Source organism: Rhizophagus irregularis, chromosome 14, assembly GCF_026210795.1.
Source record: "Rhizophagus irregularis chromosome 14, complete sequence".
In the NCBI taxonomy this organism is placed as follows: domain Eukaryota; kingdom Fungi; phylum Glomeromycota; class Glomeromycetes; order Glomerales; family Glomeraceae; genus Rhizophagus; species Rhizophagus irregularis.
Genome location: NC_089442.1, coordinates 1,636,649 through 1,658,763, shown reverse-complemented (window position 1 = coordinate 1,658,763; position 22,115 = coordinate 1,636,649). Strand labels below are relative to the sequence as shown.

Here is a 22,115-nt window from a genome sequence, read left to right as displayed (position 1 = left end):
AATGCCTGACTTCTAGTTGTACAAACTTTCTGTGATACGGTAGATTAGTAACGATTTATATTTTATAATAACTAATAGTTGAAGAGTAACTACATGGAATCGACCGAAAAAACCTTAATCGATTAATTATATAAATTTTGCGTTTATAATAAGTTATTTATTTTATTTATTTCTATCTATTTTACCGATTTTTAGCTCGCGGCTCGCCACAGTTCCGTCCTTTAAATCCCACATGTATCGCAATATATTTATTTAAAACAAATACTTAATTACAGAAACTATAATAATGTTAAAAAAAGAATATGGAAATCTTGTAAGATATTTAATAAAAAAAAAGTATTAATTTATTTTTTCTAAATTCATAATTAAAAATTTATTGGTTCACTATAAGGGAACGTTTCAATAATGTAATTAGAATATTGTCTTATTAGCAGCAAGTGTAAACATATTCATATATTTGAATTTTATTTAATAAAAAAGAACTTTCGTTGCAGCTGTTAATTACTAGTTGTTGACTCCAAAAATGGTGACCTCTTAGAAATTGCAGCAGTGGAAGACGCACCCAGATAAAGATTTTCAATGTTTTCAACCAATATATTCAGAAAAATTATCATTCAGCAGCAGTTTTAAGATGTAATATAAAATAGGTTCAGATATAAAATAAAAAAATTTTATTTTACATTTTTTTTTACGAAGTCAATTTAACTAAATATATTAAAAAAAAAAAATCATTTTTTAGTTATGCCATTATAGACATATGACAAAGATAATATTTTCGGGGCCATATGACGACCATAGCGTCGCCTCCAAAAAATGGTAGCCGGATTATTTTGCCGGTTCTTTAGTGTTAGGGTTAGGATTAGGGTTGGGATTAGGGTAAGGGGATTAGGACTAGGATTAGGGTAAGGGGATTAAGGGTTAGGAATTCGTCACATAATGTCACACCCTAACGTTTCTTTAATTTTATAATTATTCTGAGGACTTAAAAAATTTTTTATACGTAAAGTACTAAATGTCACGTATTATTTATCACCTCTCAATAATATATGTAACCCGGCAAATTAGAACCGGCTACCATATTTTGCAGGCGACGCTAGGGTGGTTGGGGCCATATGACCTTGTCATGTGCCGACACTGAATTATTTATTAAGTTATCCTTAATTTTAAGGAGCTTATTTTGTGATAGGCTGATTTTATGATGTAAATCTCATGATCCATAATTCGAAAAGCACTACGATTGTGTAACCATTCTTATTATCAATTTCTAGTTGATCAACAGAAAATTCTATTTTTCCAAACTGATTATGGAACTTGACAAAACTATCGAGTTTCCTATAATTGCATATAAAATAATAAAATAGAACTTACATTCTTAGAATTTTCGGAGTGCTCTAGAATTCGAAAGTTCTAATTTACCGTTTTTCTTTATTGTTTGTATTTTTAATTTACTTTTTATTAAAATCAATATGGATGATACCGGTTTATTTCTTCGATTATAAATTCCGTGCAACCATTCTTAGAAAATGTAATTATCCATTTCTAGTTGATCAACAGAAAATTCTAATTTTCTAAACTGATTATGGTTAAAACTATAAATATGTCAAATTTTTTATAATTGCCTATAAAATAATAAGATGGAACTTACAAATACGAATGATGAAAATTCTTTTGATCCAACGCCAAAACTAAAATCTAATCCTATACCAATTAATTTTATTTCTTTTAATAATAATGATACAAAATGTTTTAATTGTGGAGAGTATTACGTTCTGACGCATTATTGTTATCAAAGATATTGTAAAAAATGCTTATCGAATTATCTAACCAATATAACTGATAATAATATTTATTTGGATGTATATATATTCACAAGGAACTTAAAATGTAGTGAACACGAAATAATTAGGACAAAAGAACCGCAAAATATTCAAGGTTGCTGCAAAAATTGCTTAGAAATATTATGGTTTAAACAAATACCTACGAATCATTTTAGTATATCCGGATTTGGTTTTTCTTCGATTTTTGAACGTAATTTATACGACATTTTAAAAGTTAATGTGGTGGAAAGTGAAAAATATTGTAAGCTATGTGGGAAATCTTTATATCAAGGAACAGACTCTTCTATTAAACATAAAGTCAGATTATGTTCATATTGTTATTTGATCACTTATGGAAATATAGAATCAACCTTTACTAAAAAACTTATTCCAATTATTTATTTACCATGGTGGCACAATAAACCTCATTGTGATGGTTGTGGAAAAGAATTAAAAATTACATCAGACTGTCAAAAGTATTGCGGTGGATGTTTTATATTTTATATTGGATGTAGATACTGTTTAACAACAAATATTATTTTTGGATTGACAACTCGATCTCAATGTAGAAAATGCCAAAGAGTATCATATATTATTGATAATTTAAATATTTTGAGTGGAAATAGTGAATTAGATGATTTTCTTGCTAATATATTACCTGAATCATACAATAATTTTAAAGCAGATGAGTTTGCAGACAAAATAAAAAGTAGTGAATATTATATTCCATTGGAAATAAATTCAACTATTCGTTCTCTGTGTCAAAACTATAAGAATGCTCAATCAGAAAAGTTGATAGAATGGATATCATATCCTCAATTTACGGATGTAAAAGAAATAGCAAGAGGAGGATTTGGCATTATATACCGTGGAACTTTAGATCGGCAAAGTGTAATTTTAAAAAAATTCAAAAATTCACAAGATACCAGCAGATATTTCTTAAATGAGGTAGTAATTATTTAAATATTCGTATTATAGTATAAAAATAATTTAATTTAACCCTTGTTATTTAAAACTTTTTAGTTAAAATCAAATCAATATTGTTATGAAATTAAACATCATATTATTAGAACTCATGGCGTTACGAAAGATCCCAAATTAGGTGAATATATGTTAGTTATGCAATATGCATCGGGAGGAGATTTACATAACTGGTTACAAAAGAGTTTTGTAAATATTAAGTGGAATAAAGATAAATTAATTATTTTATGGCAAATTTCAGAAGGGTATTTATATTAATATATATTTTATAATGCTTATTTATAATTTCTAATTCATTTATATTATTTTAGACTTGAAACTATTCATAAAGCTGATTACATACATCGAGATTTTCATAGTGGAAATATATTATATGATTTATTTCACAATAACTCAATAAAAGAAAAATTTAAATTTAAAGAAAGACATCAATGGCTAATTGGAGACCTAGGATTATCACAGCCCGCAAATAGCACATCGTCAAATAATGAAATATATGGAGTAATACCTTACATCGCACCAGAAATATTTAAGGGGTCTTCATTTTCTAAAGAATCTGATATTTATAGTATAGGCATGATTATGTGGGAACTAACAACAGGCTGTAAGCCTTTTGCTAATGTTGAACATGATCATAAACTGATTTTTAAAATTCTTGATGGAGAACGACCTGAAATTACAGAAGATACTCCAGAATGTTATGCGGATTTAATGAAAAGTTGTTGGGATCCTGACCCCAAAAAAAGACCCTTGGCGAAAAATATTCGTAATACCTTTGGTAGTTGGTCCTTCAGAAAAAAACACAATGATATATTTGATAAAGCTGAATTAAAAAGAATTGAGTTATTAAATTTAAAGAAGCTTGGTCCTGAGTTTGCCAAAAAGCCTCACTCAAAAGCCATTTATACAAGTAGACCATTAAGCTATTTTATTTCTAAATGCTCATCTATCAATTCATCTTTATTTGACAGCAATGAACAAGGTATTTGTTTTGTGTAACTTGTCTTAAAGTATTATATATTTTTAACGAACATCTTAAATTTTTAGCTTACATTTCGAAAGAACTGGAATTTGATATAGAGTCTGCTGAAAGGTATTCAAATTGTAATTAAATAATCGTAGTATGTGTGTATTAATTATTATCTTTAACGATTCATCCGAATGCAATTTATCCTAGTGGGTCATTAAATGTGCCTGCAACTTTGAGAAAGAGAAAGATTAATGAATTAAACATTGAAAATGATGGTAAATGATTGCTTCATTTGGTCATTTATTTTATATTATTTATTTCATAAATTTAAATTTTTTAATCCAAATAAATAGGAAAAAAGAGATTTTGTGGTTGAAATATATTTTTTAAATATGCTACAGTACAGTATATACAGGTAATCATTACTGTTTTAATTGTGGCTTAGGCATAAAAAATGATCAAGGTAAAATATTATTATCTTTATAGAACAAATTCTATAACAATTTATTCATTAATTATTAAATATGATGAATTTAAGTATGAATTTACAAAAAATTTTATTATTTTTTTTTATTATTTGTAATTCTTTACTATTCATAGCTTTTATTTTATTCTTTATTTTGTCAATTATTTTATTTATAAATAAATTTAGCTTTTACAATGTATCATAAACTTCGCGTTTTTTTTTCACAAAATCACTTTACTGCTGAATACACAAATACGTAATATAAAAATTATTAATTTGCTAGAACCCAGTAACTTGGGTCAGGATTAGAAGAATGTGAACAATCATTCTAAATTATATAATAATTAAATTCTGGAGCTCAAAATTTAGCACTTCTGCGAATTATAATTTATTAAATACGATAAGAAAATCCAGTTCATGAGAAGTTCATGAGATCAAAAGATTTGTTTAATTTATTTGTGTTGAGAAAAGATTTTACAAAAGTATGAATATCGAAAATTTTTATTTACGAATAATATTATATGTCAGATTCAGATAATTCATCAAAGAAGTTTAGGAATGAGTTCCAATGATCATTCAAACACAACTTATTGTATGAATATCAGCCAATATATGTACAGTATGCGATAACGTTTGTTACATATTCAGTTTTATACCAGGATTTTGTGCTGCGTGACGGGTTCAAAAATTTTTATATTACATCTGAATCTTAATTTTTTGACATGAGGCGTGCGATATATATATATATATATATATTGGCACGGTAATTTGTGCAAAACTCATGATCCAAATAATTACCGAATTACGTATTAATTATAGAATTTTGATTATAAATTTTATAAGGTATTCCAGGAATTCCACGAATGCTCTAGAATTCCGGATTCAAAATTGTTTATCGTATTGCTTTACTAAAGTAACTGTTAAACGAATGTATATATTTTTAACCAATTCAGTACAATAAATGTTCAAAAACTTAATATATTACTTTCATTAAGAATTGTAGGGAACTTTTTAGGACCCAGAAATATATATAGGGGTCAGGTGATTTTTTACTACGCATTTTTTCAGGGCCGGAATTATGATAATGTCAGTCGGTTACTATATAATAGGAAATAAAATTCTGACTGGTATTATCAAAAATTATCTAAAAAAGGAAAGATTTTCATGATTTTTTTTTTTAAAAATACGCAAACTCAAACCTGACCCTTTTATATATATTTCTGTGTCCTAACTTCTTTAAAAATATAGATGACGAAGAAATTTATAATTTTATTATATACACTCTCACGGTTGTGAATCAATTGTTACTTGAAAATGAATCGTTTATTTTATTTGATTTTCTCCGACACTTAATGGACGGTATAAAAAATAAATCTTTATAGTCTTGCATTTGATGTCACAAGTTTGTTTTCTTTTTTTTTATTTTTTATAATTTATATTTCGTGTTTGTATTTATATTATCTTTTAGTATAGTTGTTCAAATATAGATGATCGGGTTTTTTTCCTGTTAAATAAAATTTTTATCAATCTTCTGTCGATTAAAGAGCTAAAAACTTTTCAATGAAATTCTCAAAACTATAAATATGTCGACTTTCTAAAATGGAACTTGTAAAGATAAATGATGAAATTTTTTTGACCCGACTCCAAAATTAAAATCTAGTCCTATCCCAATTAAGTTTGTTTCTTTTAATGAGGATGATTATAAATGTTTTTATTGTGAGAATATAATTGACGTATCTTTTTGTGATTATCCAAAAATGTTCATCCCCATTATCTTATATAATCAAAATAATATAAATTAGGATGTATATTATAATGTATATTATATGACGAAGTTATGCAATGAACATGGAATTTAAGAAAAAGAACAACAAAATATTTAAGAATATTGCAAGAAATTGCTCAAAATATTATGTTTTTAAACAATTATCTGCCGAATACAGATTTAATTATAAATATTCTAGTTCATACGATAAAATGACTAAAAGTGAAATATATTACAAGTTATATGGAAATTTATTACAGTATTGACAGAAAAAACACCTTTTTTTCAGAAAAAAATCGATCGGATGTTCCCAATTTTCCTGTATCACCAATACAAAACACTGATTGTTTACGACTACTTTACGTCATAAATATGCTACACAGTAGTTATTACTAATTTTATCGCTGTGTAACATGTATAACATTTATCTCGTTCAAAAAAAAAATTCCTAAGTACAAAAATTAAAATATTAACAAAAAATCTAAAAAATATTAGAAAACATATTCATTTTATTTACATAAACTTTTAATATATTCTCTTTATTAAGCAATACAATACTTTTATCTCATATTTAATTTTTTTTAACAAAAATATTCATATCTATTAAAAAAAACTAAAAAAAATTATACTAACTTATTGGCCTTATCCTCTATAATAATTGATACTATAATTAAATAAAATTGTAAAAAAAATAATTACATATGTTTTATATAAAGAAAAAATTAGGAAAGTGTAAATAAATCAAACTATAAAAAAAAAATTCAATTATAGTGCGTATAAGCAAAATCAAAAAAGTTGAGGCTTAGCTGTGCCACTACCAAATTACATGTCAGTTTCATCACGTTTCACAAGTTTTAATGAATTAACTAAATAATGTTGTTTTTTTTTTTCTCCGGACTTTTGAGGAGTTAAATAAAGAAAAAGAAAAAGAAAAAGAAAATTTCTAAATTAGGATTAATCGAGATTCATAACTAGTTTCATCAATGGAATTCATCGACCATGAATCTAACGATTTATGTTGAAGAGCGGATAAATCACCATTTTCGGTTACATTTATTTGGAAATGGAAATAATCAATTTTTGTAAAAACATAATCAAAAATAATTACATTAATTAATAACCATATATATATTACAAAACAAAAAAAATCTTTAAAAAGAACTAGCAAGTAGCCATAACTAAAAATTCTTCCATTATTATAACTTATTTTTAATTTATTTATTTGTTCTTAACTTTTAATATGTCGATTTTTCATTCCAATTTTCTGAGAGACATTTCTTCTCTATTAAATGATGCCGATGATTTCAATGTTATTATTAACGTTGGTAAATACGAAAATATAAAGGAGTTTCGTGCACATTCGGTAATTTTACGTGCTCGTTGTCCATATTTTAAAGCTGCACTCTCAAATGGATGGATTACAAAACAGAATGATATGATCATGTTCACAAAACCAAATATTACTCCGACAGTTTTTGAAATGGTTCTAAAGTAAGTTATTTCTTTGATATATAAATACTATTGGATGAATTGTTGCATTATTATTAATTAAAAAAAAAATATTTCTTTTTTAAGATATATTTATACGGGTGAACTTGACTTAACGAATCAACTTGGAAGTATTCTTGATCTTTTAGTTGCATCTGATGAACTACTCCTTGAAGAACTATTCACCCATGTTCAAGAATATTTAATCGAAAAACAAACAACTTGGGTTCAAGAAAATTTTGATCTTATACTTCCCATCGCATTTAAACTTACGGAATGCAAGAAGCTACAAGATTATTGTCTTGATTCAATTTGTGCGAATCCACAACCATTTATTACTTCAAAGAAATTCCGCTCATTAGATAAAAATATTCTCTATGGTTTACTTAAGCGAGACGATTTTTCTGTCGAAGAAGGTGTCATTTGGGATTATCTAATTAAATGGGGTATTAAACAAACCCCTGGTTTGGGAAAAAAAAATAGTGATAGAATCAAATGGAGTAATTCAAATTATCAAGCATTAAAGAAAACTTTAAATCAATTTATTCCGCTTATTCGATTTACAGAATTTTCTTCTTCTGAATATTTTGATAAGATCCGTCCTTATAAAGCTATTATTCCTATTAATATTTATGATGAAATTGAAGAATACTATTTTAAAAACGTCCAACCAAAAACAATGAATTTGACTCCACGTAAAAAGATCATCGAATCAAATCTTATAAAACCAAAACTTGCCAATATAATTACTAATTGGATTGAAAGAAAAGGTAAAAAAGATCTATTAAATAAGTACAAATTTGAACTGATTTATCGTAGTAGTCAGGATGGACTTAACATAAATACATTTCGAACTAAATGTAATGAACAAGGTCAATGTTTAGTATTAGTTAAACATTCAAACTCAACAAAAATTTATGGAGGATATAATCCACTTTGTTTCACAAATACTATCATGCAATATTATAATACAACAGAAAGTTTTATATTTTCTTTCGAAAATAGCAAAGACATTCAAAATATGAAAATAAGTCGCGTGAATAATAATTATACATTACACGAAAATTATAACGATGGTTTTAATTTTCTCAATACTCTTTATATGAATGGTCAACAAATATATTTTGATAATCATGGATATTATGATGAGAATATTAGTAATGTTTTAAATCCATATTTAGGTACCAATTTTATTCCAGAAGAAATCGAAGTATTCAAAATAATTACTATATAATTATTTAATTTATTATTGGTTATTTATTATTGGTTATTTATTATAGATGCATAGTACGCACATTATTTATTATGAAATGACATTTTTAGAGTATATAGTAAATTAGTACTGTACGGTAATACAAATTAGTACGGACGTTCAAAAAAAAAAAAAATTTTAATTTTCCGTACTCAGACGGACCTTTAAAAATAAATTTTGATTTTTTCGTACTAATATTTTACATTGTAGCATCATGTGATCAAATTTTTGAGATGAATATGTTGCACACAATATTTGAGTAATATAATCTGTCATCGTAAATATATCTTTTAATTTTTTACTTCTTTGAAGAAGAAAAATAATTGGAAATATGGATATTTATAATATATCCGATGTTAAAGATTATCCATTTGAGCTATTAAATCCTGAATTTGAACAAATAAAATATGATAATGAATTGAAAAAATTAATAAATAAACCAATAAAATTTAGTTATTATTTTAATGGTCAGTTTTATTATTGTGGAGCTGAATATGTTAAAGGAATGAAAATTTATTAGCTTATCTTCAAAGAATTTTTTTAATTTTATAATTTAACATTTAATTTTATAATTAGTAAGATATTTTGTTGAAAACAATATTCGAAGTTGCACAAAAATACAAGAATGCAAAGTCGTACGATTGTACGAAAACTCAAATTAATACGAAAATTTTAAAACTTTCGTACGTACTAGTTTTAAAAAATTGATTAGCTGTAAATGTACGTACGAACAAAAAAAAACACACGTACGTACTAATTTGCGTTAGCGTACTGTCCTATTTTACTCAATACCTTATTTTTAAGCATTTTGTTTGATATTTCATTATTAATAATTTAGAAATGGATCTTTGTTTCTTTGTTTGCTACTTCAATAAATGTATGGTCATTTTAGTTTATTCTGTTTTCCTCTTGTAATTTTACAACGATTATTTTTGTTTGAAAATCGAGACAAAATATGATTTTTTTACTATAAAAAATTTATTGCTAGCGATGTGCGAAACATTTTAAAAATTTCACCACATTTTTATTTTAACAACTGGTAATTAATTAACATCAGTTACGTATAAATGTTTGGCAAATGACAAATGATTCAAATGACAAATGACCACCGTCATTTGAGATCGATTAATGTTGGTCAACACTATAATTCTGGCCTACATTATACTTTACTTTTTATTAAAATCATGTGATAAGATGTCAACCAATCAGCATTGGTACAACTAACTGGTGTTTGATTGATTGATTATTTTGGTAAAGACTTTATGGAAGGGGAGTTCTATTTTAAGTGCCTCACAACTACCTTGCTTTCATCAGTTGTATAACAAACTCATTATAATTCAATTCTATAATCAGCCTATATTCACTTTTTCTCGTTCATAATTTAACGAAGTTTGCCTTAATTCCTTAATTAAAAATTGGAATTTTTAGTTACTGTATATAATCAAATTAAAATATAAATTAAATACGAAATTTATAATTATAAAACAATATTCTGTGTAATTAAAGCATTTTTTAATAATTATTTGTCCAAGCCATTGATTACTGTTATACTGTAGCACGTATTCGATTTTCATATGCATATTTTATTCATGAAGAAACAACATTTCAGCTTTCTTCAAACAATATTTGTTAATTTATTCAATTTAACTTCAGTTATTATTGTTTTAATCAATAAAAAATTATCGTTACAACTTAAAAATTGAAGTGAAGAATAAAATTGGAGATGCGAAATCATCATAATGTTTTTGTTAACAATCACAAAAAAATATCAAATACATATTATTTAATAAAAGAACAAGTAGATACAGCTTACATGAAATCGAAAACTAATTAAATAATAACATCTTAATTTTTATGGAAAGTGATACATATAATAAAACTATTTATGGTTTGACCACATTTTGTCATTATGCGTTCCGGATGCTCCGATTGCTCCGTTTCCTAGTTTATCAATAAATGAATATATTACGCCAAATGAACAGCACTTGAAAATCAAATTTTATAATTATTTGTTTTATAAATATCGGGAACCCTGGTTGCATTGCTTCAAACATAACTGGATTTCATAATATGAATCATTAGAAAACCGGTTTGAACCGAGTTCAATACCGATTTAAAGCAGTAAAACAATGAAACAATGAAATTATGCAAAAATAATTATAGAAAATCACAACGGCTTAAAAAGAAAATATGGTTATTTTTTCAATGATAAAATTATTTTTAGACTTTATTGTGAATTAATTTTTACGAAACATTCTTTCATAAATTATAAAATTAGAAATTAATGACTTTTACACAACTTTATTTAAACCTTATTACAAATTAATAATATTCTTTCAATGGGCTTAGTAAACTCATTTACATTGTTTGTGTAATGGCGCAGTAAATCATTGATCATCAAAGACAATTTACCGCCGCTTTCGGTTAAAAATGACAATAATCAGATTATCGTAAATTCGTAATAATTATTTCCTTAATCGAAATAGTCACAATCACCGCCATTTTAACCATATATTGCTGTAAATCAAGAAACTTTTTTCAAGATTTATTTAATGGCCATAACAACGGAAAAAATTATTCCATTTCAACTTATTTTTGTTTGTTTATTTATTCGTTCTTAAAATGACTTCAATTTTTCATTCCGGCCTTTTAAAAGATATTTCTTCCTTATTAAATGATGCCGATGATTTCAACGTTATTATCAAAGTCGGTGATTATGAATACGTAAAAGAATTTCGAGCACATTCAGTAATTTTACGTGCTCGCTGTCCATACTTTAAAAATGAACTCTCGGATGAAAAGTCCACAAAAAAGAATAATATGATCACTTTTAATATACCAAATATTACTCCAACAGTTTTTGAAATGGTTCTAAAGTAATTTTTTTAATTTTTTCCTTGATACATAAAACTATATTATATGATTTCATTATTATTAATTTAAAAAAATATTTTTTTTTTAAGGTATATTTATACAGGTGAACTTGATTTAACAAACCATCTTGGTGAAAATATTCTTGGGCTTCTAGTTGCATCCTATGAATTATTTCTTGAAGAATTATTTATCCATGTTCAAGAATATTTAATCGAAGAACAAGCACCTTGGGTTCAGAAAAATTTTGTCCAAGTTCTTCATACAGTATTTAAACTTAAGGACTGCGAAAAAATACAAGATTATTGCCTTGGATCCATTTGTGCGGATCCACAACCATTTATTACTTCAAAGAAATTTCCTTCATTAGATAAAGATATTCTTTATGGTTTACTCAAACGAGATGATTTTCCAGTTGAAGAAAGTATCATTTGGGATTGTTTAATTAAATGGGGTATTAAGCAAACTCCTGGCTTGGGAAATGTAAATGGTGATAGAACCAAGTGGAGTAATTCAAATTATCATGCGTTAAAGAAAACCTTAAATCCATTTATTCCACTTATTCGGTTTGCAGAATTTTCTCCTGCTGAATATTTTGATAAGATCCGTCCTTACAAAACTGTCATTCCTAATAATATTTATGATGAAATTGAAGAGTACTATTTTAAAAGCGTCCAACCAAAAACAATAAATTTGACTCCACGTAAAAAGATCATCGAATCAAATCTTATAAAACCAAAACTTGCTAATATAATTACTAGTTGGATTGAAAGAAAAGATGAAAAAGACTTATCAGTCAAATACAAATTTGATCTTCTTTATCGTAGTAGTCGAGATGGACTTAACATTAATACATTTCGAACTAAATGTAATGGCCAGGGTCGATGTTTAGTATTAGTTAAGCATCCAAACTCAGCAAAAATTTATGGAGGATATAATCCGCTCGACTTTGTTAATGCTAATGGACAAAATTATAGTACAACAGAAAGTTTTATATTTTCTTTTGAAAATAGTGAAGATATTCAATATATGAAAATAAGTCGTGTGCAGGGTAGTTATGCTAGTTATGCAATTTACGAGCAAAATACCCAGGGATTTAATTTTGGTAATACTCTTTATTTACATAGTAACCTAAATATATATTTTCGTAATCAGGGTTATTATGATAATAATATTAACAATGTTTTAGACCCATACCCTAGTGGTACTTTTGTTCCGGCAGAAATTGAAGTCTTTAAAATGAAAGCTTCGTAATTTGGTATATATATCAAAATCGATTTTGTTCTCACAAATTTATTATAGATCAGTGTCGAGTGTCGACAATTTGTAGTATGAAACGTGTCAATTTATTTGTGTCGTTTTGTACCTTCAACTTGAATCAAATAAAAGATATATGTTTATTTAATTCTTAAGCTTTCTGGTTATTTTAAAAAAAGAAAGTTTTATTTAAGTGTACTTCTTTCAGCTGTTTAACAATCTCAATAATTCCCGTGTCCATTATTCTACGTTAATGTATTTCACAACCCAGATTTTTTCCTATAATCAGTCGCTTCACTTTTTTCATTATACGTTAATTACGTGAACCAGAGCTGTTCCGGAATAAAATGTTCAAAGGCCAGTTTTTTAATGTAATAATTTACATCATTTTATACGCAGCGAAATATATCGAATATTCGATAAACTGAAACTTGTCCTAAAGCGGATTATTTGATGAAATTAATCGATATACTGGAATTTATAATAAAAATCTCAATATGCTAAAAGTATTAGAATATATCACGCGATAACATGACATTGATGAACCGAATATCTAAAATCCGAACCGACTTAAAAAAGCTCGATATAAAAATCATCAAACTTTATCTACCCGCGTAAAATTTGACTCTTAAAATGAAAGTCAAATAGGAGATGATGAAAAACCGAAGCTGTCTAATATCAAAATATCAATTTATCTATAGTTATAATTCCCAATAATATTTAAAGTATAGAATTATCGAAGCCAAAATTCGTAAGTTGAAAAAAAAAGTCATCTTTAATCAATAACAACTAATATGAATAATAATTCATTAACCTTATTTATAAAGCGAAATTGATAATATAAATTTAGAAACTTCTATGGATAGGTTTATTTTTATCTTTTGAATAAAACAATGAAATTAAATTAAGTAATGTAACATCACATAATTGTGATAATTACTTTGATCTTATTAACCGTATTATTCTCTCAATGAGAAATCTCATGTGATAATCCTCAATGAGAAAGTTCATTTAATGATTTATTTGTGATAATCATTGATCATCATCAAGAGCCGTTTTGGAATAAATCAAACTATATTTTTAAAAAAAAATGTTTTTTGATTATTTCCATTTACAATCATTTTAACCATATATTACAATAAATCAAAAAAAAATTTTAATTTAAGGAACCATACAACAGATACCGTATCAGATAGACAACGAAAGTTTTCTTCACTTTAACTTATTTTTGTTTGCTTTTAAAATGGCTTCAACTTTTCATTCTGGCTTTATAAGAGATATTTCTTCCATATTAAATGATGCTGACAATTTCAACGTTATTATTAAAGTTGGTGATCACGAAAACATAGGAGAATTTAAAGTACATTCAGTAATTTTACGTGCTCGTTCACCATACTTTAAAAGAGCATTTTCGGATGAATGGACCACTAAAAAGAATGATTCTAACACATTTATTAAACCAAATATTACTCCAACGGTTTTTGAAATGGTTCTAAAGTAAGTTATTTTTTTATGTATACGGTATACCGTGGATTATTTCATTTGGTTGTATTATTAATTCGATATTTCTTTTTTAAGATATATTTATACTGGTGAGCTTGACTTAAAAAACCATCCTGGTGAAGATATTCTTAATCTTCTAGTTGCATCTGATGAACTGCTACTTGAAGAATTATTTACTCATGTTCAAGAATATTTAATCAATGAACAGGCAACTTGGGTTCAGAAAAATTTTGTTCTCGTTCTTCATACAGTATTTAAACTTAAGGGCTGCGAAAAACTACAGGATTATTGTCTTAAATCTATTTGTGCGGATCCTCAACCATTTATTACTTCAAAGAAATTTCCCTCATTAGATAAAGACATTCTATATGGCTTACTTAAGCGAGATGATTTTCCTGTCGAAGAAGATGTCATTTGGAATTGTTTAATTAAATGGGGTATTGAACAAACTCCTGGTTTGGGAAAAAATAATAGTGATAGAACCAAATGGAGTAATTCAAATTATCAAGCATTAAAGAAAACTTTAAATCAATTTATTCCACTTATTCGGTTTACAGAATTTTCTTCTTCCGAATATTTTGATAAGATCCGTCCTTACAGAGCTATTATTCCTAATAATATTTATGATGATATTGAAGAATTTTATTTTAAGGGTACCCAACCGAAAATAATCACTTTAACTCCACGAATTGAAAAGAACAATGTCTTAATCGGATCGGTTCTTATAAAACCAAAACTTGCTAGTATAATTGCTGGCTGGTTCGAAAGAAGAAATGTAAAAGCATTATTATACAAGTATAAATTTGATCTTTATTATCGTAGTAGCGCACATGGACTCAATATAAATACATTTCGAAATTACTGTTGTGGTAAAGGTCGATGCATAGTATTAGTCAAGCATCCAAGTTCAGCAAAGATTTATGGAGGGTATAATCCAATTGGCTTTATTAATTCTTCTTCTGGACAATGGTATAATACAACTGAAAGTTTTATATTTTCTTTTGAAAATAGTGAAGATATTCAAAATATGAAAATAAGTCGTGTGAATAGTAGCTATGCTGATTATGCAATTTACGAACATAATTCCAACAATGGATTTAATTTTGGTAATACTTTTCAATTATCTAATAACCAATATATATATAGTAATCATCCGGGATATTATGATAATAATGTTACCAATGTTTTAAGCCCATACTTTAATTATAATTTTGTCCCGGCAGAAATTGAAGTCTTCAAAATAACTGTTTTGTAATTTATTATATCAAAATTGTTGATTTTATTCAGTTAGTATATAAGAAGTCACGTATTTTAGGTTTTATTATTGGTCGGGTATCATAACAATACGCACTTTGTGATTGTATGAAACTCGACAATTTTTAGTTTGGTACTTTCATTGCATATTTAAGAATAAAGATTAATTTTTTGTTTTGAGATTGTCAACAAATACAGTGATATTTTGTGAATAACAGATAATAAAGCTAGGGAAATTATCTGGTTTATTACGAACTGGTTTTAAAACGGTTTATGCTCAAACCGATATAGTTAGCTAAAACTAGATAGTTACTAGTTTGTGAAAGAATTCAACATCTTTCTCACTTTTAAATCTAAAGTAATGGTAGTGGTTTACGTGACATACTGACATATACCCGAGGTAAATTATAATTTTATTGAATATTGGTTTATTATAACTTATATATTAATATAATTAAAAAAAATGCAGTTTATATAGTGTTATAAATAGAGAAATAATGTGCAGTTCTGTTTAAATGATAACAAACTAATAAATTAGTATTTTGCGAATTCCAATGTTATAATAATTCTAATTTTTCTTTTCTAAATGATTTATAACAAAACTTATTATAAATTTACTTAAATGTTTTAATGCTAAAAACATCTTTTTTATCGTATAAATCTTATGGGATTATTTCTCTGACAGCAGCTTAGCCAGCATTTAATATTTTAAAGATTTTAACTATTTAAAATTTTAAATGTAATTAAAAGTTTAAATTCATTCTTATTAGTGTTATAGTGCGTTTGTACCTTTCATGGAAATATCCACATATATTTACAATAAGTATTTGAAAAGCTTTGCAGCATTAGCTTATTGAATGTTATTTTTTAGTTAATTGATTAGTCGAAAAATAAATTTTTATTTGCAAATGCAGAATAAGTCAAAGATAAGAAAAAAATTTATGATAAATAAAAGTCATTGAGATATTTCACATTAAATATAATTGTTTTGAGAAATATTAAATAGTTTTCTGTGACATAAATTTAATAGTAAAAGATTATATGTTGGCAGAATTTACGAATAAGTCCGGAACAAAAAAAATATTAACTATTTAATTAGTAACCATGAACTCTCATTTTTTTTAGAATTTTTAATGGGCCATATGACGTCATCAACATTTAACGTGACACGCCACGTGATCTTAATCGTCTTGCAAAAAATTTTTTTCTGGAAATTAATTAATTTTGTGTAATAAATAATTTTTACATGCATGGTGGAAATTACCGGCAAAAAAAAAATAAAAGTAAAATTAATATTCGTTATTAGATAAATTGTTCAAAGCCGCTGATGACATCATTATTATCAAAAAATAAAAGCTTAAAAGAAGAATTTTATTATTTATTTCCCTAAATATATCGTAACACTGCATGTGGCTAAGAAAAATATTTGTGATTAAACTCCTAATTTTATGAATATATCATAAATAGAAATCGAGGCATTTAAGTTAAACAAATCAAAAAATATTTTTAAAAAAAAAAAATTCAAATTTGGTAATTATCATGTAATTATCTATCCAGACAAAGAAATTCCAAAAAAAAGAAAAGTTAAAACATATTACTGTATGTTAAAAATACTTATCCCGATCAAAATTGGATCTAATTTATCTAATTCGGACTAAATCTGTTTTTCTATCTGCAAATAAATACAAAATAAGTTAAGTTTATCTATAAATAAATGTGTACGAAAATTGATTTTATTGGTTTAAATAATTTTATCATGTGAAGAATTTAAAATTTATGCATGTTTAAGCCATTGTGTTTTAAATCAAGTAATGCACATATTAATAATAAATATTTTAATATTCATATGTAAATGAATTTAAACTAGTAAGAATTGCGTAATTTATCTTGTTCAATACATATGTTCATTATATTCATTCATAATTATATCAAATACAGTAATTTCCATCATTTCAATGGAATTAATATTGAAGATTTTAATTAACTAATTCGTTATAAGTATAGTAATTATTAATCATTTATCCGGTTTAATTAAATTCTAAAAGCAAGTATTTGATTGTTTAAATATTTTTTCCATTCTCTGACAATCATTATTTACTAAGCCGTGATGATGTCATTTGGTTATACAAATGTGTGAAACAGATCGTGGACTTGCAGATTTTTACTTCAAACAGATACGGGGAGAAGCCTACATTGAGCCGCTGTAATATGAGGTCCCGTGTTGGTACAAATGCTGTAACAAAAAAATTATTTCTTTATAAAAAAAATCAATGTTTGTTTGAAACAATTATCTTCTCAACTCTTTTTTTTTTTATTTCTAAATGACTTCAATATTTCATTCCGGTCTTTCAAAAGATTTTTCTTCCATATTAAATGATGCCGATGATTTTAATGTTATTATTCAAGTCGGAAAGAACGAATATATTAAAGAATTTCATGCCCATTCAGTAATTTTACGTACTCGTTCTCCATATTTTAGAAGTGCACTATCAAATAAATGGATTACAAAGAATAATGACATGATAATATTTAATAAACCAAATATTTCTCCTCTAGTTTTTGAAATGATATTAAAGTAAGTTTAATTAAAAATTTTCGACTCTGTTAAAATATTTCGATTGATTTACTATAATTTAAAATAATCTCTCCAAAGATATATTTATACAGGTGAACTCGACTTAACAAATTATCAAAGTGAAGATATTCTCGAACTTTTAGTTGCATCTGATGAACTACTCCTTGAAGAATTATTTGAACATGTTCAAGATAATTTAATTGAGAAACAAACAACTTGGGTTCAAGAAAATTTTGTTCTCGTTCTTCATACTGTATTTAAACTTTTGAACTGTAAAAAATTACAAACCTATTGTCTTGAATCCATTTGTTCAGATCCACGATCATTTATTACTTCAAAAAACTTTCCCTCGTTGGATAAAGATATTCTATATAATTTACTCGAACGTGATGACTTACCGGTTGAAGAAGTTATAATTTGGGAATGCTTAATTAAATGGGGTATTGAACAAACTCCTGGTTTTGAAAGTAATAATAATGATAGAACCAAATGGAATAATGAAAATTATGAAGCATTAAGAGAAACTTTGAGTCAATTTATTCCTCTTATTCGATTTGTGGAAATTTCTGCCGCTGATTATTTAACTAAAGTTCGTCCTTATAAAGCCATTATTCCTAATATTATTCATAATGAAGTTGAAGAATTTTATTTTAATGGTACAATACCAAAAACAATCAATTTACCTCCAAGAGTTGGAAAAAGTCATATTGAATCGAAAATTATTAAAATAAAACTTATTTCTACAATTATTAATTGGATTAATAAAAAAGATGCAAAGGCTATAAGAAATAAAAATGATTCTTTATATAATTTTGATCTTATTTATCGTGGTAGTCAATCTGGTATTAATAATAATTCATTTAGAAATAAATGTAATTTAAGATTACCAATTTTAGTTTTAATAAAATGTCAAAATACTAAAAAAATTTTTGGTGGTTATACTCCTGTTGGATTTTATAGTAATGATAGTATTGATGGTTTAATTTATTCTGAAAATAGTTTTATTTTTTCTTTTGAAGATGATACTTATATGAAAAATATTAAATTAAGTAGAGTAATATCATATGATTATGCTATTTATAATAATTATTATTATGGTTTTAATTTTGGTGGTGACGCTTTATGTATGGAAAATCAGAATTTATATGCTAACGGTAATGAACATTATGAAAAAAATGTAAGTGATGATAATAATATACCTTATATAATTGAAGAAATTGAAGCTTTTAGAGTAGTAAAATTATAAGGTTTTACTGAATTTCAATAAATTTTTAAATGATTATAAGGCGACATAAACTGATAAACACGCCGATACCAATTTTTTAACTTTAACCAATAAAATCGCCCTAAAATTATATCACGTGATAAATCATCGAAATTTTACACGTGATAGATGATAAAAATTTTGTTGACTTCACATAAAATAAATAAATAAATAAATGATAAAATTTTGTTTTTAAAAAATTTTATTAAAAAACCCGTGCGGCCGGGTCAGATTAAAGTAAATTTTGATATGAGAGTCATGAGACCCAATTTTTTTTTACTTTGTATCGCCTAATATTGAATTATAGATATTTCCCTATAACCCCTATTCGTATTTACACGCACGTAATAAATTTCTAAACATGTGCCTTTGAAACAATGTTAATATTTAAAATGATTGAAAATTTGATATAATATTTAATTACTTCTATCAATGAATTCACCGTCGGCTTTCTGAACAATATTGTTAATTAATCGACACTAGAAAGAATTTTTTCGTTTTTTCTCCGTGTATCAGCAGGATAATGTACTGTATAAATGTATATATATGAATGAAAATTCTAACAAACCAACCAACGTTTTGCAAACTTGTTAGTTAAATTTTGAATTTTTGATTTGTTAATTATTTAGAGCATTAAATAACAGATTAGCCCAGTATTACATAAGATTATTAGAAATTTGTGTTTATTTTTATATTAACGTTCTAGTACTTTATGAATTAACCATCGTAGGAGTTAATGTAAATAAAGTTTGAAGGATTGGAAGATGAGATAATGTATATATCATATTAAAAAGTGCTTAAATTTTTAGAACTAATTAATGTTAACCAGTTATAGAGTTAAGACGGTCGTTAATTGGTTAAAATTTTTTGATAATTCTGGTCAAGTTTTATAATGCAGGCCGGAGATAATATACAATTTCAGTCATTTCAGTCGATCGAAGTTCTAGTAGTTTTTTTTTTATTTTTAGTAAAACTATTAGTGAAATATAATCTCCTTATTCCAAATATGTGAGTAAATCGATCGTACAATTTGCGGCAAAAAGAGATTTATTAATTTCATATTTCTCGATACATATCGATGTAAGGTTTTTGGACGATTCCAAACATCTAAACTGAAATTATACAAAACTTGGATAATTGACAAATGGTTAATTAAAATAAATTTATCCTATGATAAATTTACGCTTTAATAGCTTTGCTTTGAATGTTAATAATTCATTATGCAAGATATTACAAAAATCAGTTATGAATAAAATCTACAGTATATAACTTTGTCAAGATCAATTAAAGAACTTTTATCAAACCGTGTATGTACGACCCTACCAAAAGTGTAATAGGTTAAAGGATTAAGGGATTAAAAATCAGAAACGAATGAAAGATAAATGAAAGTTCAATACAATAAAAAACTATATAAATAGCTCTGCTGGGGAAAATTGTCGATAGGATGTTAAAATACATAAAATGTTTGAATTTCATAATTATCATATGATTTGTAGAAACTTAATAATCTTAATGTAAAATAGATTTGTATTATAATAAATTTAAATTCTATAGAAAAAAAATTTTTTCTCTTAATGTTTTCAAATGTTATTAAGAAATTCGATTTTATATATAAATTTCGTTATACGAAATAAAATTGATGATATTTCTTTAAAATATACAAAAATTAATGCAAGAAAGTTTAAAATTAAGAATTTTCATCATAGTTGATACAACACATAAGTAATAGAATCATACTTACTATATTAAAAAGGGGAACCATTAAATTATTGATGTGCAAACACATCGTCCATGGTAAACGTACAATTAGTACTGAAAACATGTCTGCGTTACTGCCACGTATTTGTCTTCTATATGGATATACCGTATTTTGCTGTTATGTCTAAGAATCCCTATAAGAAATATGTATACGGAAAGGATACGTTTTGTATACATTTTATGTACGTTTCTATAGATTCCGTATACAAATTCCGTATATTTAATAAGCAATTCATTTTTGAATATTTTTTAAAAAAACTAATGTATACGGAAAAAATCAATCATACGGATGTATACGGAATTTTTAAACTTAATATTTTTAGAAAATAATTTTACAAAAATCTCGTATCATAACACGAGATCACGTGATTGTTTATTGTTTTGTTATGATACGTTTTTTGTTTTTTATATAAACCCTTACTTTGATGAGTTTGATCTTCCGATCTTCCTTTCTGTCTTTCCTTTTCTTCTCTTTTCTCTCGTCTTATTTTTGTTATTTTTTCTAAATTTTTCTTCTTTTTTCGTCACCCCCCTTTTAAAAAAAAATTTTTTTTTTTCGTACCTCACTTTAAAAATTTTTCTTTTTCATCACTCCTTTAAAAAAAAATTTTTTTTCGTCACTCCCTTAAAAAAAAAAATTTTTTTTGATTTTATTCTTTTATTCCCACTCTTCTAAAAATTTTCTTCTTTCTATTTCTATTTCCTCTTTATAAAAAATTTTTTATTTTTCTAACTTTGACGTCCTCCCTTTAAAAAAAAATTTTTTTTAACTCTCCTAACTTCGTTACCCTCTTTTTAAAAAAATATTTTTTTTTGATTTATTCTTTATTCCCCTTTCTTTTTTATTTATATTTATCCCTTTTTTTTATTTCATAGGCCAGCAGATTTTTTTTT

General features: G+C 25.8%; 5 protein-coding genes across 5 annotated transcripts; all 5 read left to right on the top strand.

The window, feature by feature from the left end:
- Positions 1-1,634: 1,634 nt before the first annotated feature.
- OCT59_006035 (uncharacterized protein) lies at positions 1,635-4,144 on the top strand (the record flags this gene model as incomplete). The annotated part of the gene is made up of 6 exons (XM_025332217.2): positions 1,635-2,765; positions 2,841-3,043; positions 3,110-3,780; positions 3,846-3,891; positions 3,976-4,043; positions 4,122-4,144. The coding sequence occupies 6 exons, from the start codon at positions 1,635-1,637 to the stop codon at positions 4,142-4,144; spliced, it is 2,142 nt and encodes a 713-aa protein (XP_025175337.1).
- A 3,335-nt stretch (positions 4,145-7,479) lies between these two features.
- Positions 7,480-8,721, top strand: OCT59_006034 (uncharacterized protein; the record flags this gene model as incomplete). Its single annotated transcript, XM_025326606.2, has 2 exons — positions 7,480-7,490; positions 7,575-8,721. The coding sequence occupies 2 exons, from the start codon at positions 7,480-7,482 to the stop codon at positions 8,719-8,721; spliced, it is 1,158 nt and encodes a 385-aa protein (XP_025175336.2).
- Positions 8,722-11,321: 2,600 nt separating this feature from the next.
- On the top strand, positions 11,322-13,022 carry OCT59_006033 (uncharacterized protein). The gene is made up of 2 exons (XM_025332216.2): positions 11,322-11,615; positions 11,703-13,022. The coding sequence occupies exons 1-2, from the start codon at positions 11,362-11,364 to the stop codon at positions 12,862-12,864; spliced, it is 1,416 nt and encodes a 471-aa protein (XP_025175335.1). The 5' UTR covers positions 11,322-11,361; the 3' UTR covers positions 12,865-13,022.
- A 1,331-nt stretch (positions 13,023-14,353) lies between these two features.
- On the top strand, positions 14,354-15,625 carry OCT59_006032 (uncharacterized protein; the record flags this gene model as incomplete). The annotated part of the gene is made up of 2 exons (XM_025326605.2): positions 14,354-14,364; positions 14,446-15,625. The coding sequence occupies 2 exons, from the start codon at positions 14,354-14,356 to the stop codon at positions 15,623-15,625; spliced, it is 1,191 nt and encodes a 396-aa protein (XP_025175334.2).
- A 2,563-nt stretch (positions 15,626-18,188) lies between these two features.
- On the top strand, positions 18,189-19,445 carry OCT59_006031 (uncharacterized protein; the record flags this gene model as incomplete). Its single annotated transcript, XM_025311073.2, has 2 exons — positions 18,189-18,199; positions 18,278-19,445. 2 exons carry the CDS (start codon positions 18,189-18,191, stop codon positions 19,443-19,445), a joined length of 1,179 nt encoding a protein of 392 aa, XP_025175333.2.
- Between the last annotated feature and the right edge of the window lie 2,670 nt (positions 19,446-22,115).